Raw genomic sequence first — 25,866 nt, 5'->3', positions numbered from 1 at the left:
CAACAGGCTGGGGGCCTGCTCCTCAGGCACTTACTGCCTCAGACGCTGCAGGGTGTTCTTGCCTCCCTCCAGAGGGGCTCAGGCTGGCACAGTCACGGCCGTTGTTCCCAGTTGCTCTGCCTGCCTGCCTGGACATCTGTTCTCCTAACAATATCTGCCATAAATCCTCGCCCTGACTCCAGGGCGGCTTAGCCGGGGGACAACGGAGCCTGTGACGGGCGGCCAAGCCTGCCCCATGGCTGCACAAGGGCGCATCCTCAACTGTGTGTTTCCTGGCAGCAGCAACACCTGCCTCTCCGGCCGAGGTGGTCTGCGCAGCGGTCTCCGGGGCTGCAGTTGGAAAGGCTCCTCACAGAGCTCTTTCTGTTCTAACTCACACTGTTGTAATTCTTGGCCTTTGTGAAGAAAAGCTATTTTTTTAAAAAAATCTCGTGTATCCTGGTGTACAGTAGGTCCTCACTTGGTCTGTTTTGCCTGACAGTGAATGAATGAGGGGATAATTAGCAGCCTGTGCGCGAAGGTCACTGGGGTGCCTGTGATGAAACAGACCCCGTTCCCCTGGCACATGCAGAACGCCCTCCGGGCGGCACAGGACCCTGGGACGTCCCTCCCCGAGTCTGCCCGGAGGAGCTGGTCTGATGGAGGGAGACAGCAAGTGATGAAGTGCCACCTTGCCCGTCGTTACAGCCACTTGGTGCTCTCTCCTCTTCCAGAGGGCTCTGAGCGCTAGGGCTGACCTGGAAGAGCAGGGAGGGATCAGTATCGGCTGAAGTTTCCAGAGACCGCCTCCTGGCAAAGAGGACCCTGAGCCGGGTCTTGAAAGCTGGACAGGCCTTGTCTGTGAGGACAGAGGAGAGGTGCAGATGGCTGCTCTGCGGTCCCTGAGGCAGTCGTGTTGGGGGTGAAACCCAGTGTGTGCTGACAAGCCCTGCAAGTGACCCCGATGCTCACCGAGTGTGGTGACAGCTGATGCAGGAAAAAAGAGAGACCGAGGAGCTGGGAGGTGACCTGGCGTGTTTTAGATGAGTTATTCTGTAGGCGGCACAGAGAGAGGACAGAAAGGAGATGGGCAGGGAAGCCAGGAGGCATCAAGGGAGGCAGACTTGGGATGCTCAGGGTCCCAGCTGGGTTGATGGTGGCTGTGGGCGCAGAGAGCAGAGCCAGGTGGTCCTGTGAAGGGAGAGTGACACAGTTGATCGCATGCCACACTTTCAGAGCACTCTTTTCTTTAAGATGTTTCAAGGTGGTCTGTGTCCTAGCACGTTGTTATATGCTAATTATGGAAATGTAAGAAAGAAACAGAGACATTACTTTGCCGACTAAGGTCCATCTAGTCAAAGCTATGGTTTTTCCAGGGGTCATGTATGGATGTGAGAGTTGGCCCATAAAGAAGGCTGAGCACTGACGAATTGATGCTTTCGAACTGTAGTGTTGGAGAAGACTCTTGAGAGTCCCTTGGACTGTAAGGAGATCAACCAGTCCTTCCTAAAGGAGATCAGTCCTGGGTGTTCTTTGGAAGGACTGATGTTGAAGCTGAAACTCCAATACTTTGGCCACCTGATGCGAAGAACTGACTCATCGGAAAAGACCCTGATGCTGGGAAAGATTGAAGGCGGGAGGAGAAGGGGATGACAGAGGATGAGATGGCTGGATGGCATCACCGACTCGAGTCACGAGTTTGGGTGAACTCCGGGAGTTGGTGATGGACAGGGAGGCCTGGGGTGCTGTGGTCCATGGGGTCACAAAGAGTCGGACACGACTGAGCAACTGGACTAAACTGAACTGAAGAAAGAATTGGGGTGCACAGAATTCCACTACCACCCAGGACGACTATTGATACATGGGCATATTTCCTCTGCTCCTTTTTCCTACACATCTTGCCTTTACGTAGCTGAAAGCGTACCCTGTGTATCAGCTTGCATCCTGCATCCTTTGTTTAACAAAATATCATCAGCGTTTCCTGACGTTCTCTGAGGCTGTCTCTCTTTATTGTGAGAGGAGGGCCAGAAGATGAGCAGGGCGGTGCTGGTAAGGAAGCAGTAACTCTGGCTCAGGGAGAAAAGGAAGCTTGCTCCATGAACTTCAGATAGTGGGGAAGTCTGCAGTTATGCAGCCTGGGTTCGTCAACTCATAAATTACAGGGATGAAGGGGAAACCTGTAGATTAAAATAGACATTAAAGACGACGAGCAGGACTTAAGTATAGTGTCCAGGCATGTGCTTTTGAGGGTCAAGAAATGCAAAAGGGCGATTACCACACAAGCAGCTTGTAGTCCGCAGAGAGGGCGTTGGAGCGGCTGGCAGAGTTTCGTTTCTTGACATGAGTGGTTGTAAGGTGTTTGTCTTGTGCTACTTCATCAGACTGACATGCATTCCGTTCAGTTCTCTGTATCTGATTGTTTTTTTCGGCTGTGCTGGGTCTCCAGCGCTGCACGGGCTTCCTCTAGCTGCGGTGAGCAGGGGCTGCTCTTGGCCGCGGTGTGCGACTTCTGGTCATGGTGGCTTGGCTCATCACTGAGCAGGGGCTCGAGGCCACGCAGGCTTCAGTAGCTGTGGCACAGGGCTTAAGCTGCCCTGCAGCGTGTGGGATCCTGCCTGACCAGGGGTTGAGCCCATGTCCCCTGCATGGGCAGACAGACTTCTAACCACCGGACCACCAGGAAAGTCCTCTGTTTTATCGTTCTATATTTTCTTAAAGGTTGAAAGGAAAGAGGAACTTGCTCAAGAATCCGTGTGGCAGAGCTCGTTCCAGAACCCCTGTTCACAGGTCCTCCCTTGGGCCGCATGTCCCGCTGCTCCCACCCTGCGGGGGCTGCCTTCTTACCCCCTCCCAGCCCCAGCCCCCCGTCTGCAGCTTGCAGGAAAACCTGCAGATTCACAGCTCATTTTGTTTGACTTCCGGGGCCAAAGCTGAAATAGCCTTGGGAAAGAACGGTGATTCCCCTTTGACTCAAATGGGGACATTTTTGAGGAGATTGGTTAGTCAGAAGTGAAGACATCTCAGCCGTTTTCCATCGCCATGTGCAAGGGTGGGAGATGCCTGGACCTCTTTCTCTCTCTCTCGTTAGTGCAGAGAGACAGGCTCTAGCCCCCAGGTTCTGTGTTTTCAGAATCCCTTTCTGTTCATTTCCTTGGCCTCGCCCTTTGGGTTCCTGGAAAGGATGGTTTTTCCTTTTAATGAGCACCATCCCTCCCTCTCCCCTTGCCACACACATACCCCCTGCCTCAGTTCAGTTCAGTCGCTCAGTCGTGTCCGACTCTTTGTGACCCCATGGACCGCAGCACGCCAGGCCTCCCTGTCCATCACCAACTCCCGGAGCTTGCTCAAACCCATGTCCATTGAGTCGGTGATGCCATCCAACCATCTCATCTTCTGTCACCCCCTTCTCCTCCTGCCTTCAATCTTTCCCAGCATCAGGGTCTTTTCCAATGAGTCAACTCTTTGCACGAGGTGGCCACAGTTTTGGAGTTTCAGCTTCAGCATCAGTCCTTCCAATGAACACCCAGGACTGATTTCCTTTAGGATGGACTGGTTGGATCTCCTTGCAGTCCAAGGCACTCTCAAGAGTCTTCTCCAACACCACAGTTCAAAAGCATCAAGTCTTCTGCGCTCAGCTTTCTTCACAGTCCAACTCTCACATCCATACCCCCTGCCTCAGCTACCCTCTACCTCTGATTCCTTCTCATTGCTCTGAAGAAGCCCAAAGAGGCAGTGCCAGGGCCACCCTAGGGCACACCCAGGAGAGGGGCCAGTGGGTGAGCCCTGCCAAAGCCAAGCGCCCCCTTCGTCCTGGAGAGCCCAGGGTCCTGCAGGTGCTGACTCTAGACTTGGGCTCCTCGCCGGACTCCTGCTTCCCTGCCTGGGCGTCAGATCTCACCATGGGAACCAGGCCAAGGTTCTGATCTTGGATGAGGCCATGACCACCAGCAGGGAGAGGGACTAGTGCTCACCCTAGCTCTGCCTGCCCAGGAGAAGGGGTCTTTGTACTTAGCTGCCCTTCCCAGGAGGATGTGGAAGGGCTTTTCCATTGGGGAATCAATTGTTCACCGGCCTTGGTCTCCCCAGATAATTCTAACAATGCAGGACACCAGGGCTTCCTGCTCCTCTTAGGTTCTGGAACAGCACTGTCTGATAGAACTTCTGTGATGTGAGGAATGTTCTAATGTGTGTGCTGGGCCTTGTGATGGCCTTTCAGCACTTGAAACGTGGTAGTGTGATTGAGGAACTGAATTTCTAATTAATTGATTTACTTATTATTTACTTATTTATGTGGCCACATTGGGTCTTAGTGTGGCATGTGGGATCTTTTTACTTGCGCCGTGCAAATCCTGACTTACTTGCATCTTAGCTGCAACATTGTGGGCTGCGGTTCCCTGATCAGGGATCAAACCTGGGCCCCCCGCATTGGGAACGTGGAGTCTTAGCCACCGGACCACCAGGGAAGTCCCTTACTTAATTTTAAATAATGTAAATTTATCTTGCCACACGGTGACTAGTGGCTACCTTCTTGGGCAGTACAGTTCTGAAAGGAGGGGGTGTCTGAGAAGGCTCTAAGTGGCCAGGCCAAGGTGTTTCAGAACCTCTGGCTCCCCTTTCGTCTCTGCACACGTATGCACACAGGACACATTTCAGGAAGGCCCTGAAGGCAGTATCTTTTTATAGCAAAGTCTGCTGGTTAAATAGTCTTATCTCAAGTGAGGCAGAGCTGCCATTAACCATGACTGTGCCCCACATGTGACTTCTCTCTGTCCTTGTACACCTGGAGGTAAGGGGGGGTGAGACCTCAGGAACCAGGCACTTGGGTCTGGATTCAGTGGTCAGAGGCCGCAGACCCTGGTCTCCCACCCCGGCTGCCCCTGCTCCCCTCTGCCCCTCCCTTTTGGGAAGAAAGAACTCGGTATGGGTGGATGCCTGGCAGCTGGTAGACAGCTCTCTTGTGAGCCACCGGTGGCGGGGGCAAGGTGGAGGTGGCAGCCCACGTGGGCAGTTTTGATCTTATTTCCTGTTCTGAACAGCTCAAGTAAGAGGGATCTTTGTCTTTCTTCAGAAGGTGGGGATGAGGAACAGCTTTTAATTTCTTGTTTGGTTGCTGTTCAGTCGCTAAGTTGTGTCCGACTCTGTGACCCCATGGACCACAGCGTGCCAGGCTTCCCTGTCTGTCACCATCTCTCTGGAGCTTTATATGTGGGTATATTTTTTGAGTGAGGGGTGAAGCTGCATCAGGGGCTAAACCAGCTGATCTGGTCCCCTTATCCCCACTTTGCCCCCAGTTTCCCACCGCCTAGCGTGCCCTGTGATGTCTGTGGAGTGAATGAATGGAGTGGTTGCTGCCGGCCAGAGCACCCTCAGGACAGACTTCTGCTCGTCTTCTCTCCCCCTGCTGCAGTGCAGGTCAGCCAGCTCTCTCCACCCCGCTCCGTCCTCCCCGTCCCCCGCCCTGCTCCTTCTACCCAAGGCATGTGCTGGCACACTGACCTTTTCTAATAGCTGTTTCCTAGTGTATCATAGGAGAAGACGATGGCACCCCACTCCAGTACTCTTGCCTGGAAAATCCCATGGACGGAGGAGCCTGGTGGGCTGCAGTCCATGGGGTCGCAAAGAGTTGGACACGACTGAGCGACTTCACTTTCACTTTTTGCTTTCATGCATTGGAGAAAGCAATGGCAACCCACTCCAGTGTTCTTGCCTGGAGAATCCCAGGGACGGGGGAGCCTGGTGGGCTGCCGTCTGTGGGGTCGCACAGAGTCGGACACGACTGAAGCGACTTAGCAGCAGCAGCAGTGTATCATAACTTGACTATTCCAAATGTCCCACGGAGCATCCCTGTGTGGCCACCTCTCCACCACCCCCAGCCCTGTGGCATGTGTGACTCTGGAGATCATGTGAACAGTCCCCATCAACAGGGCTGTCATTGTCCCCCGGCCCACCCCGTGCAGATGTGGACAGAGCCCCTCTGTGCCGGCAGGATTCCCTGGGCTGGTGGCTCTATCTCTGCACAGCCCGAGGAGTGCCCCCTTCTGCCTGGTGACTCGCAATCTCTCCTGCAACCCGGTGCCTTGTTCTGCCTGACTTGCATCTTTGTTTATTGTCATTGCAGTAAAACCCACATGACATAAAATCTACCATCTTAGCTGTCTTTACGCGGCAGTCCGGTGGCACTCAGTATTCGGACAGTATTGTGTAGTCCTCACCGTTGTCCATGTGTAGAACTTGATCATCACCCCAAACAGAAACTCTGTGCCCGTTAAACGGTATCTCTCCATTCTCCTGTTTGCTCAGCTCATGGGAAACTCTTCCGGTTTCTGTCTCCAGGAATCTGCCTGCTCTAGGTACCTCATAAAGTGAATCATAAAGCGTCTGTCCTTTTGTGTCTGGCTTATATTACTTATCGTGTTTTCAGGGTTCATCCACGTTATAGCATGTATCAGAATTTCATGCCTTTTTTTGTGGCTGAGTTCCGTGGTTCCATATGTGTAGTCTAATTTTGTTCATCCATTCACCTGGTGACGGACGCCGGGGTTGTTTCTGCCTTTGGGCTGTTGTGAATGCTGTTGGCGTCAACACTGATGTTCAGATACCTGAATCTCTGCTTTCGGTTCTTTGGCGAGAAGACCTAGGAGCCGAACCGCTGGATCATATGACAATTCTGGGTTTAACTTTTCGAGGAGCTACCAAACCGTTTTCTGCAGCAGCTTCACATTCTATGTTGCAATGCATCTTTTAAAAAAAGTCTTAATGTGGGGGACTTCCCCGGTGGTCCCGTGCTTGAGAGTCTACCTGCCAGTGCAGGGAACATGGGTTCGACCCCTGGCCCAGGAAGATCCCACATGCCCATGAGCCACAGCTACTCAGGCCATGCCCCTAGGGGCCGTTCTCTGCGGTAAGAGACGCCACCACTGTGAGAAACCCAGGCGCTGCCTCTCGAGAGTAGCCCCTGCGAGCTGCAGCTGGAGAAGCCCCGAGGGCAGCAGTGAAGACCCAGCACCGCTGAAAAGAAATAAATGAATGGTTTTTTAAAAAAAAGAAACAAAAAAATTCTTAATTTTTAGCTATAAAAACATGCATGTTTGTTAAAAAAAAAAAAAAAGCAACTTCAACGGATGCAAAGATGCATGAAGTAGTCAGCAAACCCCTCATGCAGCCCTACCTCTTAGACAACTGCTGCTTAGTGCTGGGTGTGTATTCACTTGGTGGCCTCCCCGTGCATTTCAAATATACAAGCATACACTCTGACATTTCGACAAAAATACTGTAGGGGACACCTGGCCCTTCCGCTTGGTTTTTTCATGTCATCTGGTGCTGGAGGTCTCTGCTGCCTGCCTCTCCTTTCTTCTGAGGCACCTTGTGTCGTGTTTGGTTCCTGGGTATTGAGAAATTTCCACAAACCCTCTGCACGCACAGCTTTGCACACATGGGCAACCGTCTCACCAGATGGGAGATGCAAGCTGACCTTGGCACTGGGAAGGCCGTGCAACCCCAAATCACCTTCTTTCCTCATCAGTCTTGGCTTTTCCTCAGTTGCTCTACACTCGAGGGAGCTAAAAGAGCTGAGCTGCAAGCTGCTTGCTGAAGGAGGGCCACCCACCTGCCCTTCTCAAGCTGCAGCCTGGCCAGGCACATCGTCCCCTCTGGGAATTCCAGGAGTCAGCCTCCTCTGAAATGAGGAAGTAACTTAGAACTGGGCAGAGAAGTGAGCTGCGTGGAAGTGAGTTGCGTATGTGTGTCCAGGCTCTAGGAACATGGGGTGGGCAGGGTTTCTCTTTGGGGCTCCGAGGAGGAGCACGCAGTCCCCTCATACACTTGGCAAGACCCAGCCGAGGCTTGACAAAAGGCCACCTTTCAAGCCAACGGCCAGCCTGCCTTTTGCCAGCACCTTTTTCTGCAGAGCCCCAGGCAGCTGGTGGGAGAGTACAAAGAGGCCTGGAAAATCCATAAACTGCATAATCAGCCCCTGCATCTTGGCCGCTTGACTCTGTTTATTGCTTCCTGTCCCCGAAAGCCCTTTCCAAACAGACGGGCTTTGAGGGGGGTGAGCTGGACCTGGTGGGTGGCCTGCCCCTGCCAGACGTGAGGGAGCAGGCGGCTTCCCTAAACAAGCCGGCTCCTTTCCACTTCTCGCTGCCACCCCCAAGGGAACAGGGGTTGTCTAAGAGCCCGAGAGGGCCCCCCAGAGGAGGGCCATCTCCCCAGAGGGCTGTTTTCTTTCTAATTGACAAAGGACAAGGGTCTCATTTCTGCCAATTTCCTTGAGGGCCTGGAGGTTAAGTTCTAATGAGGTGCAAGAAGGGTGCAGGGTAAACCCTTAGCCTCTGACTGACCCCTGCAAGGTGGGGAGGGGAGCAGGGGTCTGTTCCTCAGGATCTAGGGATGAATGGTACTTTTCCAGGGACGCCGAGGCTCACTGGAAGCCATTTTATTCTTATTTGTATTACATTTTTGGGGGGCGGGCCACTCAGCTTGAGGGATCTTGGTTCCCCAGCCAGGGATTGAACCCACGCCCTCAGCAGTGAAAGCATAGGATCCTAACCACTGGACCACCGGGGAGTTCCTTGTGTTGTGTTACCTTTTTAAAGTCAGATTTCTCCCTGTTGACTAACTGTCCTCTCTTCCTCTCTCCTCCCCAACCTTCATCCTCCCTGTTCCAGGGTTAACTAATTCGCTTTGCCGCCTTTCCCACTCTGCTGGTGGCAGAGATGTGACTCTTGCAGGGAAGAGCTGCCCCTTCGAAACATTTACCTGGATACTCACGGTGGGGGGCACCCTGGAGGGCTGTTTGCTGTGCTTTCCTGGATTCTGGGAGACGCTCGTGTGGTTGGAGGAGGGATGGTGTATTTTGGAAGAGGGGCAAATAGGGAGGTAGTCTCCCTCAACTGGGGCTGTCCCTCCAAGCCAGATGTGGAGGGCATTGTGCCCCTCCCACCTGGGGTTCCTGCTGTGCTGGGACCAGAGGCCCGAGATCCCCACCTCCCCCTCTGCTGCATGTCTGCGTCCTCCCGGCCTTAGAAGCCCCGATGTACCCCTGCTGGATGGAGGGCTTCCCTGGGGCTCAGACGGTAAAGAACCTGGCTGCAGTGCAGGAGACCAGGATTCAATCCCTGGGTCGGGAAGATCCCCTGGAGGAGGGCATAGCAACCCACTCCAGTACTCTTGCCTGGAGGATCCCATGGACGGAGGAGCCTGGCGGGCTGCAGTCCACGGGGCCACAAAGAGTCAGACACGACTGAGCCACTAACACTTTAACCCCCGCTGGAAGGCCTCTCTGATTGAAAACGCCGAGGGAATGAGTGAGCCTGTGCTCTCTGTGTGGACCTGCCGTGTCTGAGGGCCGTGGGTCAGCTTGTAGTTTTCCACAGGGGCCGGGGCCGTCTCAGCAGACTTTCCACGTGGGACCTCTGTGTGTCTGAGCCTGTGCTTCTGGTTGTGCAATTCTGAGCCTGCCCCACCCTCCCCGCTCCTTCCTGAAAGTGAAATGCTACAGTCCTTGCTCAAGAACAAAGGCCCAGAGCTCAGCCCTGCATGTTAACGATTTTCGAGCGCGGCCACTTCCTCCTCCCGGGCTTGATTCACTCACACTGCCCAGGGTGGTTGGGGTGGAAACCCAACTTGAAGAGCCCAGAGCCAGACAGGGGGGCCTTGCTGGGTGTGGGAGCCGGAGCAGGGCAGGGTCCCCGCCGGTCCTCCGCCCCTGCAGGCGGGGGCGCCTGTGGCAGGCAGGCCGTGCCTGCTCAGCTCGGTGCTGCGGGGCCCCCACTTGTTTTCTGTCTCCCTGCTCCCCGCCACTGCACCTAGCGCTTCTCTCTTGCTCCGGGGTAACGCCACGTTCCTAGCCCTTCTGGAGCCCGTTTCCCCCTTATCCCCGTGCAAGGCTCCCCGTTACAAGTAGGCTGACGGTGTGGTGAGTGCTTGGGAACCTGGGTTGTGGGGTAGCATCCTCACTCCACCACTTCCTGGCTGTGGGGCTCGGGCAGGTTGTCCACAGGGTAACACCTCCTACCTGGTGAGGTTGTGGTGAGGATGTGGTGGAGGTGGAGTGCCCAGCACGGTGCCAGGTGAGCCCCTGCTCTCGGGCACAGGCCCAGCCTAGAGCCCGGCCGGATGGAGAGGGCTCCCCCAGCCCTGGAAACCGCCAAGTGCCACGCACATGGAAAGCACCATCGTTTGGGGGCAGTCAGCGCATTCAGGGTGAGAGAATGATCTGTTCTTAAGGGCTGGGATCAGCAGTTGTGGGCTTCAAGCCACAGGTGTTTGCCGCTGGGGAAGCCGGGTTTTCACTCTTGCCTTGCCTGCCAATCTTTCCTCTCTGGTTTGCACACGCACACGGGTCCCCCCACCTACACAGAGGTCGCTTGAATCTGAAATCATCCCGTGTCTGTGGACTGCAGGTCTGATAAGCCCCATGGCTCCTCTGTCAAGGACTCATAAACCTCGAAGGATGACTCAGTTGTGTTTGCCACCAGCCAGCAGTGCTTGAGCACTGGCTGAATACCTCGCGGTGTTTCCACAGTGCGCATTGAGGAGCCGTGGGACTAGGGGATGTCCAGCTGCTTTTGAAAGGTCCCAGCGATTGCTGGACTTGCCCCACCGTCACCTCGCACCCTTTAAAGTCTGGCTGACACGCAACCCACCTGTAGATTGGGGCCATTCTGGCTACACCCTCTCTCCCCTCCAGCCCTCTCACCCATCCTCTGCTGGGAGAAAGGGTCCACGCACCTCTGGCTGTCGGCTCCTCAGGAGGGACAGAGCGGCTGCAAGTTTGGGCTTGTGGGATGATTTGGCAGAGCCTTTGTTTGACGACTGTTGATCAAGCCCAGGTGTGCGGACCTAATGTTTACAGAATCCTGGTTGACTCAGGCTGGAATGAAGAAAATGGATATTCAGGGGAGTAGGGAGGTGGCACTGGATAATCCAAAAGCCATTTGTTTAGGGCTTGGAGCCAGAGATAAGTAAGGTATTTTTGCAGATCTCCCTAAGTCAGCCAGACAGGAATTCTTTTTAATGTATTCCTGCAGTGTACATTGGTGGCTCCAGGGACTGAACAGTCCATGAAACTCCGCTCAAACAGCTGTGGACCATCTGGAGACTCAGGGCAGACACGGAGGATGCCAAGAATGAAAGGGGGCTTGGAGATCCATGCCCATTTTTCAGACGGGAATCTGAAAGCAAGGTCACTTGGCTGGTTCGTGATGGGGCTGAGATCAGAATCCAGGGCTCCAGACTGTAAGGGAGTGGTCCTCACACTTTCCTGGTCATTAGAATGATCTGGGGATCTTGTGAATATGCAGATTCCCAGGGTGTCTCCCCAGAAATTCTGATTTACCAGTGAGGTGGAGAAGATGTGATCTTCGCACACCTCTCAGAAGACTCTGGTGAAGGTGGTCTCCGCCATCCTGAGATACGTTGCTCTGAAGCAAAGGGCATTTGCTTCTTAGACTGGTAGAGAAGTACCTTTGCGCTTCCCAGAGCCATGTGAGCAGGTCAGCAGCAGTGCAGGGAACAAGTGGAGATACACACAGCTCTGGGTAAACCCAGTCTTGAAAGCTGGTAGCAAGCCACTGGTGTGTCAGAAGATGTGACAGGCTCATGCTCTCTCTCCTGGAAGGCCATGCCATCTGGATATGGTGCGGCCCTGGACAGCCTTTAGGTCATACGCGCCTCCTTGTCCTTGTCTGCAAACTGTCTGATCATGGTAGAAGGTAATGATCTGCAGGATTAGATTACTGTGAGGATTAGCAAGAGGCACGGAAACCCAGCCCAGCACTTGGTAAATGGCAGGTTCCCTCATCACTAATTGCTGGGGGAGGGAGGCAGGGCAGGCCTCTGCCTAATGTCTTCATAGAATGGGCTTCTGCTGGGGACTTCCTCTGAGGACAGGCATTCTAATTCTGCAGCTTCAGAAAGGGGACAGGTCCTTCCAGCCCCAGGGTCCCCAGGATGCAGCCACCCGCTTCTGCAGAGCAGCCATCATAGTGGTACCTAGCATAGGGGTGCCTTTCTCTGGCACCCCTCTCCCGCCCCCCACTCCCACTCATGTCCTTGCATCTCTGGGAAGTTTCAGTGATGGGTGAGGTCAGACTGAATAGGGACTGCTTCTCTCCATTTTCTGGAGCTGGAGACTGAGGCTCTCTGAGGCAAAGAAGGCTGGTTCTATGACCCCGCCCCTGCCTGGGCGAGGGCCAGAGCTCCCAGCCCCAGCGGGCTGAGGTCCATGTCTTGACTCCCTTCCAGGAGCCGGTCCTGCAGGGAACCAGTAAGCCGCTGCCTCGGTCAGGGTGTGCCACTTTCCTGTTCTATTCTGACCAGATTGGCTGCAGAGCAGGTCAGCCCGACCTCTCCCCTCACCATCGGTGCACCTGATGCTGTGCAAACCGTGGTGGGCATGGCTGGGGAAGAGAGGAGGGCCTCATCTGGCCCCGCTGTCAGCCTGGGGAAGGGAGGGGGTTGCAGCATGGGACCATGGGAAGGCTGAGGGTGCGTGCGCTCAGGGCACGTTATTGTGTGTGTAGGACAGCATGGCTGGAAAAAACACAGCTTCCGAGTTGGGCGAAGAGGGAGTGGACGGCATGCCTGGGCTGCGGGGAGAGTTTGGGAAAATCTAAAGGAGTGTGGCCCCACAGTTGTGGCACCCTCTCAGCAGTGAATGCGCTGCTGGAGCTGGTGTGTGCAGCACACTCAGGCGTGTGAGCTGTGTGTTGGTGTGCTGGGTGCACACACACACAGGGAGAGAGTGCTGACCCAGGAGGCCACGATCTGAGTTCAGGTCCCAGCTCTGTGGCCGCTGAGCTCAGACCTGGGCAACACACACACCCCCCCGTCAACACACACACACAGAGATCCCAGCTCTGTGGCCTCTGAGCTTGGACCTGGGCAACACATACACACCCTGTCTGGCAGGGAGAACATGGACACAGACACACACACACACACACAGACAGAGACACACATGCACACAGCCCCCGTCAACACACACATACACCCCCCCCCCCCCATCAACACACACACACAGATCCCAGCTCTGTGGCCGCTGAGCTCAGACCTTGGGCAACACAAACACACGTGCACCATCTGGCAGGGAGAGCATGGCCTTTCTCCCTGCCTTCCTAACCCTGGCATCTCTGGAGGGCATGTGCGGGCCCGCGGGTACATGGCACGGAGCAGCGTGGGTCAGGGACGGCCAGCAGCTGGCCTCTGGGCGCCCCGCCGAGGGGGGTGGGAGCGAGGGGAGGGGGCCGCCCGCGGCTGGGAGAGGAGCTGGTCTGGTAATGGCTCTAAACAATCCCATCTGCCGCCAGGCCGCTGGAATTTCTGACGGTGTCCGCCGCCTGCTGAGGGGGCCGTGGCCCTCCCCCTGCAGCTGCTGCCTGCTCTTTTGAAGCCGGGCCCTCCCCAGGCCTCTGTTCCCCTGCCCTCGGCCTGCATTCCTTGGCCGCCCAGGCGCACTTCTGAGAAGGGCCCCCGCTGCCCAGCCCAGGCCCTCTGCGGGGGGCAGGCCCCGTCAGACCCACCGTGCCCCCAGCAGCAGCAGGAGGCTCCGCACAGGGCTCCCGGAGCATCCTAACCCTGAGTGCCGCGTTCTGCTGCACGCTCCCCTCGCCCCCACAATCCAGACCGGATTCAGGATCACGACCCCGGGTCTGACTTCTAGGCCAGGCTCTGGAAACAGACCCTCTTATGCACCCTGAGACTGAGTGCACGTGATGTCCCACAGGATCAGGGGATACAGGTGTCCCCAGTCCACCCGCGAAGACACGTGCTCAGAGCAGTGCCGCTCACCCAGGCAGCAGGGACCAGGGTGGAAGCCGGGCTCGGCCCCAAGGTGAAGCTTACCCTGAACTGCTGCGCTCTTACCCCAGACTCAGCGCCAGTAAAAACCAGAGCGTGGTGTTCCCTCCGTGAGGAGCTTTCTGGCTAGACCCCACCTTGCGCTGCCCTCGGGAAGGGGGCCCACACCGGTCTGACCTCTGAAGCGACCGCAGCATCAGCCATCACCTTGCCCCGGAGGGAAGCGTTTTGCTCCTTGCAGCTCTGCCAGGAGGTGGGCGGCGCCCTTACCTGGAAGCGGGGCTCAGGGGAGCGTGTGGGAGCAGCCTGGTTCCCACCGAGGCAGGGCTGGGGGGGCTTGCCCAGAAAGTCCAGGCAGGGAGGACTGGGTTGGGATGTGAAGGATTACAAAAGTTTTAAAGCCCTGGAGGCTCTGTGGTTTGCTTTTTTCTTAAGATGTTTTCCCTATCTTCATTCAGTGTTTGTTTGGTTTAGTTTTTTAAAGTCAGAGAACAGTGTAAGGCGGGGGCTCGGGAGAGCGCGGACTCTGGGGACAGATTGTTTGGACTCACATTTTGGCTCTGTCACTGACTCTGACGCCACGTAAGTTACTTAAACTCTCCTGGTCTTCATTCGGGCTTCCCAGGTAGCGTTAGTGGTAAAGACGCTGCCTGCCAGCACAGGAGATGTAAAGGATGGCAATTCGGTCCCTGGGTTGGGAAGATGCCCTGGAGGAGGGCATGGCCACCCCCTCCAGATTCTTGCCTGGAGAATCCCATGGACAGAGGAGCCTGGTGGGCTACAGTTCATGGGGCTGCAGAGTCAGACATGACTGAAATGACTTAGCACAGCACACAGTCTCAGCTTATCTGTACAATGAGTATAATAATGGCTTAACTGTGGGACTTTGATAAGATCACGCATGCCACGTGCTTAGAAAGCGGCAGTAGTAAGTATCCACAGATATTCACTATAGCTGTTATTAAAAAGTAAGTCATGTCCATTGCAGCGATACGTATATGAAAAGGAACAGAGAAAATCACCGCAGTGCCGTCACTCTGCTGCTCTGCATTTGCTCATCTCACTTACCTGTTGTTCAGGGCTGTGCTGGGCCTTCGTTTCTGCGTGCAGGCTTTCTCCAGTTGTGGCGAGTGGGGCGGCTCTCGGTTGCAATGCACCGGCTTCTTGCAGTGGCTTCTCTCGCTGCAGAGCGCGGGCTCTAGGCAAACAGGGTTTAGTAACTGCGGTGCGTGGGCTCGGTAGTTGCAGCTCTGGGGCTTTAAGAGCACTGGCTCAGTAGTTCCGAAGCAGGCGCCTAGCTGTCCCTTGGATGTGGGATCCTTTTGGACGGACCAGGGATCAAACTTGTGGCCCCCGCGTCGGGGACTCTTCAATACAGAGGCACCAGGGAAGCCCCTCTGCCTATTTCACTTTTAAATCAATGAGCATGAATAAAAATTTGAAAGATGCAAAAGGATTTACAGAGAAAAGTTTCCTTGATCTGTCTCTCGTGACCTAAGTCTCCCCAGTGAAAACCCATGTTATCGATTTCTTAAGAATTTCTTTTGGAGCCCACTCCCTCACCCTCTCCATATGTACAGACGTGCGTGCGTGCTAATCGCTTCAGTCGCGTCGGACTCTTCGCGACACTGTAGCCCTCCAGGCTCCTCTGTCCATGGGGTTCTCCAGGTAAGAATAGTGGGGATCAAACCTGGGTCTCCTGCATTGCAGGCGGAGTGGCTCAGATGGTAAAGAGTCTGCCTGCAGTGCAGGAGACCTGAGTTCTATCCCTAAGTTAGGAAGATCCCCTGGAGAAGGAAATGGGACCCTGCTGCAGTATTCTTGCCTGGAGAATCCCATGGACAGCAGAGCCTGGTGGGCTACAGTCCTTGGGGTCACAAAGATTCAGACATGACTGAGCCACCAGTGCCACCTGGGAAGCGCACGTGTAGACATACACATACCATAAGGCCGTAGAGGACAGAGAATACACTCACTGTCCTGTGCCTTGCCTTGTTCCCCTAAGCACTGGGCACAGAGGTACCGCATTTTTGTTCACCATCGTATGGTGGTGGTGGTGCTTTAGTCGATAAGCTGTGTCTGACTCTCACAATTCCATGGACTGTAGCCTGCTGGGCTCCTCTGTCCAGGGGAATTCTCTAGGCAAGAATACTGGAGTGGGTTGCCATTTCCTTCTCCAGGGGATCTTCCTGACCCAGGAATCTCCTGCACCCGGGTCTCCTGCACTGCAGGCAGATTCTTTACTGACTGAGCTATGAGGGAAGCCTTATGGTGTTCCATTAAATATGTTATGCGACTCCCAGAGAAATGGAATTCATGGATCAGTGGGGGAGGGACGCGAAGTGTGTGTTAGTGTGGGAAGGAGGGCACTCCGCTGCTCTGAGCGCCCCTCCCTGATATGGGCTCCTTGGCACGTGCAGACCCTGAATTGTGTGGCATCACTGACCGATCACCTGTCCCAGGGGCCCAGAGGCATCTCTCGTTCCTGCCCAGGCCTCGGGGTGCAGGCCCAGCCTGCGGAGGGGCCTTCTCCTGCCTGAAGGGGAGCTCTTTCCCGAGGAACTGGCCCTGGGCCAGTGTGAGCTCACGCTTGGAGCCAGCCCAGCCTCACCGCCTTGCACCTGAGCTGGCTGCCAGTGCCCCTTTCTCCCAGCTTGGGCTGCTGCAGTTGGTCCCAGGCACAGACACGTTCCTGCCAGCCCACAGTGGCTCCCCAAGGCTGCAACCCCTGGGCGGGCCCCTGGGGAGCAGCCTCCCCTCTGTCCACTGAGGGCTGATCTCCTCTCCTCCTCGGCACCTGGGTTGAGTGTCTTGGCTGAGCTGATGGCGTTGATGGAGAGAGGGACTGTTATGGAAATAGTCCTGGCCAGGTCAGGTGGAGATGGAAAGCATTTGGTTGCCCAGGCAACAGACAACCTTGGCAGAGTGGGACAAAGGTTTATGTAAGGAAGTTGCCGTGGTTCTCTCTCTGGTAAGCTTTGCCTGCAGACTCCTTCCTCTCCCTTCTCCCCTGGACAGGAGCGCCAGGGGCAACTCTGCCCCATGACGACTCCACTCAGTTCACACTTGCTGAGTGTTTGCCGGGGGGGCCTGGCCCCCCTGCACAGCTCTGGGAATGCAGAGGGCGGTCAGGCCTGACAGTACGAGACTGTCAGGTCTGGAATCAGATCTGGGTTCACACGTCATTTTGGCCACTCGGCTGTGTGACCTTAAGCAAGCTCCTCTGTGCCTCACTTTTCTCTCTGTAAAGTAGAAATAGCATTGGTAACATGTACCTTCTAGGGCTGTAGAGGGGATGAAAAGTCATTAGCTTGCATTAGGCCCTTGGAGTAGTGGTTGGTGCATAAAGAAGCAAGTGGTAAGTGCTATGTTATTGTTGCTGTTATTACCACCATTCTACCTAGACGAGCCAAGCAAATGACAGGTCACTCATGCCCGGGGGCGCTTCGTCTTGAGTCTTTTCAACTGGAAGGCAGAGTTGACTTCTTGGCCCTTTGGCAGTGGCCAAGCCCAATCTTTGGGCCTCAGAAACAAACATGAACAATGGTGTCCTTAGAGCTGAGGCTCTGGGGCCAGTCCTTTCATAGGGGAGGGATTTTATTCAAGTCCTTTGAAACGTCTCACCCTCATTTTTTTCTTGCAGAGGTTTCTTTAAAGTTTTATTTATTTGGTCCGTTGTTTTTGGCTGTTCTGGGTCATCGCTGCTGCGCACGGGCTTTCTCTAGCTGCGGCCGTCCGGCCGCTCCTCACGGCGGTGCTCGGGCCTCTCGTTACTTCCTTGCTTTCGGACACAGGCTCTAGGTGCGCTGCACGTTTGAGTAGTTGTAGCCACGGGCTTAGTGGCCCCTTGGCATGTAGGATCTTCCCAGACCAGGGATGGAACCAGTGTCCCCTGCATTTCAAGGCAGACTCTTAACCACTGGACCACCAGGGAAGCCCCTCCTATAGATTTTTTAAAGATATTTTGGGGGGGAGGCAGATATATATATAGTTTTTCTGCCCCAGCCTTAGATTGGACTGAATGGTGGAGGATGGCCCAGAGAGGTAAGTGGCTAACCCGAGGTCACACAGCCAGGCGTGGCAGAACTGAGTCTGTCTTTCCCCTTCTTCCCCCACCTCTTCCACTCAGGTCCAGCCGGGCCTCCGTTTCCCGATGGCTGTGCCCGAGGGTCCCCCCTGCCCTTTCCTGACAACCCCTCCCCTGGGAGTGGGCACAGGTGTGGCTCCCCAGCAGCTCCTCGAGCCTCGGGAAAGAGGCTGGCTTTGTTGCGGGCCCAGCAGCTGGGGCCGTTTGAGTTTCCATTAAGCTGTTTCTGCGCCTTGGGCGGGAGCAGAACGCTCGGCATTTAAAGGTCACCCGGCTTTTGAAGCTGCAATGACATTAATAGCTTGGGAAGAAAACAAGCCTGTACGCGGCCGGAGGACAAGGAGCCTCTGTTGGGGCTGCCACCCCACCCCCTGCCCCCACCCCCGCCCTGCGCCGGACACTCACACACACATACACACTCGAACACGCACACACACACACAGCCCCTGACAGCCTCTCTCTGTCTCTTGTCCCCACCTTTCCTTTCTCCCCCTTTGGGGCCTCTCCAGCTCAGAAGCCAAGAAGCTCGGGCAGACTTCCCTGCACCCTGCCCCTACCACGTCCGAGGTGGCCATTGCACAGATGCCCTGGGCCCAGCGGTCCCTCTGTGAACACAGCCGTCTCCCACTTGAGGTTTCCCCAGGACTTAGCCACGGTTACACAAGCACCCCAGGGGTCATATGACCTCATTCCGGCCCTGCTGGCCTTTGCAGCCTGGATTCCTAATGAGACAAAATAAGCCTGGGCCTGGTCTTCTCATACGGGAAATGGAATGGCTAGTAAGGAGGGTGTACCTTGCATGCCAGTTCTAATCACTCGGTGGCGGCTTGTCCAGAGCGCCGGGATGAACAGGCTCCTGAGGCCGTGTGGGTTGCAGAGGACAGTGTCTCGATGGATCAGTGATGTCTGCCCCGGATGCCAGGGAGAAGTGAGCGGCATGTGTACCTTGTGTTTCCCACCTTGAGAATAAATTGGCCTGAAATCCTCCCCGTCTTGTATTCTGAGACCCCTGGGGCGGTGGGGGGCTCCCATCCCCTTTAATCATGAGGGAGTGGGGGTGGAGCTGATCCTCTGGTCCCTGGGGAGAAGCCGCTCAGCGTTTCCTTTGCTGGGAGCAGCTGTGGCCTGAGCCCTTGGACACCACCTAGTGGCCTGGCACGGCGGGGCCATTGGGCTGGGCCCAGATCTTATTAGGCAAGAAGGGACAGCGCGTCCCTCTGATGGCTGCGATCACAGCAGCTCAGACAGATCACAAGATCTGGCCTGTCCCTCGGCCCTGGGGGTTTTCAGAGAAGAGAGCTGGGGGCGTGCAGGGACACGGCTGGCCTCGGGTAGTCGCTCCAGAATGACAGAAGAATCGGTGGGGGCTGGGGGGTGATGCAGAACAATGCTTGCCACGGGGGCCTCTGGTGTCCCAGCCCCGCACCTCCTGTGCTAACCGCCGCCTTTTGGGGTTGAGTCCTGGCCCGCCCAGGAGGCAGCAGAATTTCAATTCAGCTCTTGGAGAGGGGTCGATCTCCTGCCCTCCAGAGCTGTCGTTGGCTTGGAAAGAAGACCAGCGTGCCATCTGCCTGGTGTGCCAGGGAGGAGGCCCTCAGGCCAAGTGGTAGGGGCGCAGGTACCTGAACTGTGTCTCGGGGCTGCCCTGGCCTTGGTCGCTTCGTCCGTGGGGTGGGGCAGTACCGCACACCCTGTGTAAGTGATGGGTTTGCTGTGAGCACTAAATGAAAACGTGGAAGAGAACAGGCTTTGGAAATGAAGCACCCCGCCCCCCACCGTTGCGATGAGCGGGGGGAGGAAGATGGGAGGAGAACCCCAGTTGCTGCGCTCCCAGCTTCTTTCCTTCCCGTCCTTACTGTCCACCTGATAAGTTATGCTGGAGATGCTGTTGGACATCCGTGTGGGGGCAGCAGGTCGGCCATGCAGGTGTGGGGTTGAAGGGTGTGTTCCTGGGAGACTTCACGGCAAGAGAAATTTGGGAGGCGACATTCGGCATGTGGTTCAGTCGCTCAGTCGTGTCCGACTCTGCGACCCCAGGGACTGCAGCAGGCCAGGCCTCCCTGTCCCCCGCCATCTCTCAGAGTTTGCCCAGGTTCATGTCCATTGCATTGGTGATGCCATCCGGCCATCTCATCCTCTGACGCCCTCTTCTTCTGCCCTCAATCTTTCCCAGCATTGGGGACTTTTCCAGTTTGGCATGTAGATAGTATTTAATGATGTGGGACTAGATAAGATCACTCAGGGTGTAAGTGCAGCTCTGGAAAAGGGCCATGACCTGGGCCAGAGGTCACAGCATCTTATCTTGTCAGGTGCTTCGTATGCTCAGTTACCCGTGTAAATTTTATCATAACACCACTTCCATGTAGGTGTTAGCTCAACTTTGACACACGAGGAAGCTGAGGTTTAGAGAAGTGAAGTGATTTCTCGAAGTCACACAGCCTTTCCAGGACCAGGCAGAACTAGGACCAGGATTCTGGCTCCTGGACTCTCCCCTCCCCGATGTGGGCCCTACCTGGCCCTGCAGGAGACTCACTGGGATGACCTTGGGCGAAGTCAGGAGAATGACTCTTGGGCAGCTGGCCCACCTCCCTGGGCCAGGCCTGGAGTGACTCAGGCCTTGGCTGTCTGCACAGGCTTGGAGGGAAGCTTGGCTGTCTGCCGCCCTTGCCAGGCCTGGGTTCCTCTCCGGGGATGCTGGACGGCCTGGCTCCCCAGGGCCTGGGGGAGGACAGGTGTGGGGTTCTGCCTCCCAGTCCCCAGGTTGCTCACAAGCTGTGAGTTCAGGCGAGCTTTTGAGCCGGCCTCCAAGGTGTCTAACGGGCTTGGCAGGTTTCACTCACTTCCTTTTTCAGCAGTCAGAGGTTATTTCCCTCTGTTTCCCTGCCAGTGCCCCGTAGCCAGGATTCAGAGAGGTGGGGGAGTGCTTTCCTCAAGGTCACGGAGCTGGTTCTGAGGTGGGGCCAGCAGACCCCCTCCCTGCCCACCCACCACCCACTCCAGAGCTGTCTGGATCCCCTTTCCTCTGTGGAATGGCAGCCTGGCTGGGCCCAGTCTCCTGAGCCTTTTTGAGGCTCCAGGGCTCCTAGACTTGCAAGCCTGACTTGGCGTTTTGGGCTCTTAGGAAGTGGGTGCCTGATTTTGGCCTCTTTGCTTGCTGGCTGTGTGACTTTGTGCAAGTTACCTGACTTCTCTGAATTGGTCTCCGTAGCTGTGAGATGGGGACGATCAGATCTGTCTCTGGAGTTGTAAAAGATTACACGTGAAGGCGCTGGCAGGAGCGCGTGACCCTGTCTCCTGCCTTAATTTTTCCGTGTGTTTTAAGCGGCTTTCCATTTCAGCTGTGCTGGTTGCAGACGGCAGCCTGGCATGGATGACTCTGACCCGAGGACAGTCCTCCTTGCTGCCAGCCACGCTGGCCAAGCCTCAGTCCTGACCTCAGCTTCTGCATTTGACCTCAGTGAGGGGTGGGGGGTGGGGGTGGTGCCCTGAGAAGCGGGAGCTCTCACATCCTCACCTGTGTTAATTAAAGGCATCCTGGTTTGGGGAGTCCGTGGGTCCTTGCAGAGTCCTGTGAAAATGGTATTTCTGCACATCACATCCTGTTTCCCTGTGTTTTCCATTATGTTTCGGAGCCACCTTCTCCTCATCCACGGAAACACCCTTTCATGGAAAAGTTGAGGCCTTGCCACTGCTTGCACTGTGTCTTGGGCACCTCCTCTGGTCTTAGGTGTCATCTCTTCTTCTGTAATGTGGAGCAGCCTATGGGGCTGGCTGAGTTGTCGGCTTGTTTACATGTCATGGCAGACACACAGAAATGTTCCTTTTCAAGGCTTTGCACCGGGGATAAATGGAAGTGGCCACTGGGGCTGTGGGGTCTCCAGCTGCCCAGGGAAGCCAGCCTCCCCCAGGGCTGCGAGGATCGGGATCGCCTTCCTGAGGGCTGACAGAATTCTCGGGGTTGATATGCAGATGCAGGGGAAGCCTCCCCTAAAAGCCCCTACCCCATCAGCTCTGGGATCTGGCTGGGATGCCAACCGCCCCTGGCTCTGCGCCAACCTTCTAGGGCAGTAGCAGCGACAGTGATGCAGCTAACCACGTTTCAGGCAGCGTGCTCAGGATTATCCTGTTAATTCTCACTGAAGCCCCGTTCATATAGGTGAGGTCCTGGACACAGAGAGGAGAGGGTACATGGACGAGGTCCTGCAGCTGGAGTGGCAGAGAGGAGGGGTGCAGCCAGGGGCTGAATAGGCGGACTTGCGTAAATGGTAGGAGGGCGAGAATGCCTCGTGCGGGCTTCGCGACACTGAGGCCCAGAGGCCAAGGGACCTGTCAAGAGGGCTGCTAATGGGGAAAACGTGGTCCCCATCATCTCCCTTCTTCCTCTCTCGGGGTGCATCAGGTCCTGGCCTCTTTCTCCAAGGTACTGCCTTTTGGCAATGTGAAAACTGGGTCCCTCAGTCTCCTGCAGATTACTCGAGGGGGAGGCTGAAGGTGGCTTTGCCCCAGAGGCCGCAGCCCCAGGCACCGGCCCCTAAGTCTGATGGCAGCAGCCTGGCAGTCCTGGTCTGCCACCCGGGCCCCCAGGGCCCTGGCTTCCGGGGCCTCCTGGCCCTCAGGTCCTAGTTGGAGGCCTCAGGGCACGTTTCCAGAACCCAGGACAAGGACAGCCACCAGGGTGGGGCCCCACTGTGGAGGACATTTTGGCAGCATCCCCTGACCTTCCGGTGTGTCAGGGGTGATGGGAGGCATGGCTGCGGGCACTGGGGTGTCCGGAGCTGGCCGTGGGAGGCCTTCCTTCCTGTGTTCATTCTCACAACTGATTTCTTGGACTGGCCATTTGAGGTCACTCCTCTGCGCTTCCTTGTGAGATAGCTTTGGCCTCTCTGAGCTGTGACTCACTCATCTAGGCAAGAGATGGGGTGGAGGAGGCTGGATAATAAATCATACTTAACCCAGTCATCAGAATCCTACTCAGGCATTAAAAATCATGAAGTAGATCTCTGTGTTCTGACATAAGATGGCTACAATCAATTATTAAGTGGAAAAAAACAAGCTGCATAGTAGAATTTATGGTTTGATCACATTTGAGTAAAATGAATTCATGCATATGGCAGTATATGCATAGAAAAAAGTATCTAGATGTAGGTATGTGATATGCTGTTCTCAGTGGCTTCAGTCGTGTCCGACTCTTCGGTCCATGGACTGTAGCCCACCTGGCTCCTCTGTCCACAGGGTTTTCCAGGCAAAAACACGGGAGTGGGTTGCCATGCCCTCCTCCAGGGGATCTTCCCAACCCAGGGATCAAACCCACATTCTTTACCGCTGAGCCACCAGGGAAGCCCAAATATAGGGTATTAACTGGTTTCCTCTGCGGGTGGGAGGCAATGATAGTTCTGTAACACAGTGTCCGGAGGCTGCTTGGGGCCCATGTGCTTCTAGATTTGAAAACAGGCCGCCTCCCTGGGACTAGGCAGACACCACCCAGCAAGTCCCAGAACAGGAGACTGAGACAATTTCCACGTCCCTTGGAGGAGGTGGCGATCTGAAGGACATAAAAATCTCAGCACGGTGGCACTGGAAGGGCTAGGGGGGGCAGTATGAAGTCCCATTTTACCTGTGAGAGGACTGACCTATAGGGACGGAAGGAGCCAGTGGCCAGGATGGGTCTTCTGACCTTGGGGTGAGGGAGGGCACTTCCACCGCCCCTTCCACACCCTCTGGTCTAGTTTTCTGTCCCTCACCAGTTAACTGTCGAGATCACGGCAAGGAAGAACCTCGCACTGTTTTGCTCACACTGGCGTTTATCTATCAGCTGTTAGGACCATGACCTAACATTAGGGAAGTCTTAGGAATATCCTTTGATGCAACAGTCCCTTAAAATAAAGCTGGCACTTTTCTACAATTAGCAAAATTACTGTACATCCTGGGATAAGCCTGAGAAAAGTCAGAACTTGATGGTTTTAGACACATTGAACACTCAGTTGACGGCAGTAACACAAATGTGACCTTGGTAGTGATTGACACTCTGGTTCTGAGTGGGCTGCACAGTATTCTCTGTGGTTTTGCAGAGGTCTGTGTAGAATGGGAGGCAGGATGGTGGGGCGCTGAGGGTGGGAGGTGAGGCAAGCAGAGACTGGATGGGGCTGGAGACCAGAGCGGGTGTGCAAAAGCCACGTGCCCCAATCATGGCCCCGCGAGTGCTGGGCAGTGTGTGTGACAGTTGAGACCAGCGGCTGAGGGGCCACAGAAAGAAGTAAAAGTGAACGTGTGAGTCGCTCAGTCGTGTCCGACTCTTTGCGACCCCATGGACTGTAGTCCGCCAGGCTCCTCTGTCCATGGGATTCTCCAGGCAAGGATACTGGAGTGGGTTGCCATTCCCTTCTCTAGGGGATCTTCCCAATCCAGGGACTGAACCCCCATCTCTGGCATTGGAGGCAGATTGTTTACCATCTGAACCACCAGGGAAGGCCCTCGGGGCCACAGTCCTGGCTTCAAATCCCCACCTCCTCCACTTGCTCAGGTCTGTGCCTCAGGTTTCCCATCTGCATAAGGGGGATCCAAGCACCCACCTCATAGTGGTGTCATGAGTTAACCAGCAGGGAAATCTGTAGGATGTAAGCTCTTGTTAATTCGGAGAGAGCTATAGCTGCCTATCTACCATAGGTGGAGAGAAAGTAGAAAGCAGCAGTTCTCCGGAGGGCGTGGCCCTGGGGTGGGGAATCGCCCTAACCGCCTTGTTTACCACCCTGAGCTGGAGTGGGTTGCATTCCCGCTGACTCTGTGTCCCTCCGTTTCAGGTGGGATGGTCCGTGGAACCAGCCCCAGGATGCTCCCCGGCTGTGGATGACCGAGCCGCCAGCCCCCTACGGATGCCGCGCCCCAGTCTTCTGACCCGGGGATCCCGCCCGGCGCGGGCCTGAGCTTCCGAGCAGCCACGGCGCAGGGACCCGGGGGAAGGGGCTCGGCGCCGGCGGGAAACATTCTCCCCCAGCGACTCGGCAAGATGACCAGCCTGTTCCGCCGGAGCAGCGGCGGCGGGGGCGCGGCGGGCGCGCGCGGGGCTGGGTCCGGCGCGGCCGCCTCGCAGGAGCTCAACAACAGCCGGCCAGCCCGCCAGGTGCGCCGCCTCGAGTTCAACCAGGCCATGGACGACTTCACGACCATGTTCCCCAACATGGACTACGACATCATCGAGTGCGTGCTGCGGGCCAACAGCGGCGCCGTGGACGCCACCATCGACCAGCTGCTGCAGATGAACCTGGAGGCGGGCGGGGGCGGCGTCTACGAGGACAGCTCCGACTCGGAGGACAGCATACCCCCAGAGGTAGGGGCGCGGCCCCCATCGATCCTTCAGCAGGAGCTGAAGCAACTAGTTTGAACCTCTTAGAGGACTTGAGTTATACTCCTGTCTGGGTTCCACCTGGGGAAACTGGTACCCAAGTCAGCCCAGTGGCCTTGGTTTCCGGGCAAAAATCAGGCAGTCGCTGAGCAAACACTGAGCACCTTCTCAGGGCTGTGCCAGGCACTTGCTAGCCCCTGGGTCAGGGGTCATCAGAGTCGAGGAGCTTGTTCAAAATGTAGACACGTGAGTCCCACCCCAAGAGACCGAACCCCCTCTCCAGGCTGGCACTGTCTGGTCTGCATGTTGGAGTCTTGGGGCATCCACTTAGGCCAGCGCAGTTTCTGCCCTCATCAGAGTTCACAGTCCCAGGGGGACTGGAGGCTGGGGTGCGGCAGTGGCAGGCCACAGGAGTGAGGGCTCAGATGGGGAGAGCGGAAGCAGCAGAGGAAGAAACGGCTGCCCAGAGGAAGGGTAAAGAAGAGGGAAAGGCGTGCGGAAGGAACAGCTGGTGCAGAGGCGGAGTAGAGCAGGAGTCCTTAGGAGCTGGCAGCGGGACCTCTGTCAGGCTCCTTGACTGAGCAGAGAGCAGGAGGCCTTGTGGCCGAGAGAGAAGGGAGAATGTTCTAGAGCAGCGGGAACCACGGGAGACAGGTGACAC

At 56.0% G+C, this 25,866-nt stretch overlaps 1 protein-coding gene across 5 annotated transcripts in view; it reads left to right on the top strand.

Moving 5' to 3' along the window:
* The window catches only part of CUEDC1 (CUE domain containing 1), an 85,307-nt gene that overhangs the window by 39,386 nt on the left and 20,055 nt on the right, over positions 1-25,866 (top strand). For 4 of the 5 annotated variants that reach the window (XM_069602565.1, XM_069602567.1, XM_069602564.1 and 1 more), the window contains exon 2: positions 24,664-25,190. In XM_069602565.1, the coding sequence (XP_069458666.1) occupies positions 24,870-25,190 (321 nt within the window). In that variant the 5' untranslated portion in view covers positions 24,664-24,869. Of the gene's footprint in view, positions 1-5,304; positions 5,392-24,663; positions 25,191-25,866 lie in introns of those variants that run through there. The other variant, XM_069602568.1, reaches the window with a different exon arrangement.

The sequence above is a fragment of the Ovis canadensis genome, chromosome 11 (genome assembly GCF_042477335.2).
Source record: "Ovis canadensis isolate MfBH-ARS-UI-01 breed Bighorn chromosome 11, ARS-UI_OviCan_v2, whole genome shotgun sequence".
In the NCBI taxonomy this organism is placed as follows: Eukaryota; Metazoa; Chordata; class Mammalia; order Artiodactyla; family Bovidae; genus Ovis; species Ovis canadensis.
The sequence above is the reverse complement of the archived record's forward strand: the minus strand, read 5'-3'. Positions and strand labels throughout refer to the sequence as shown.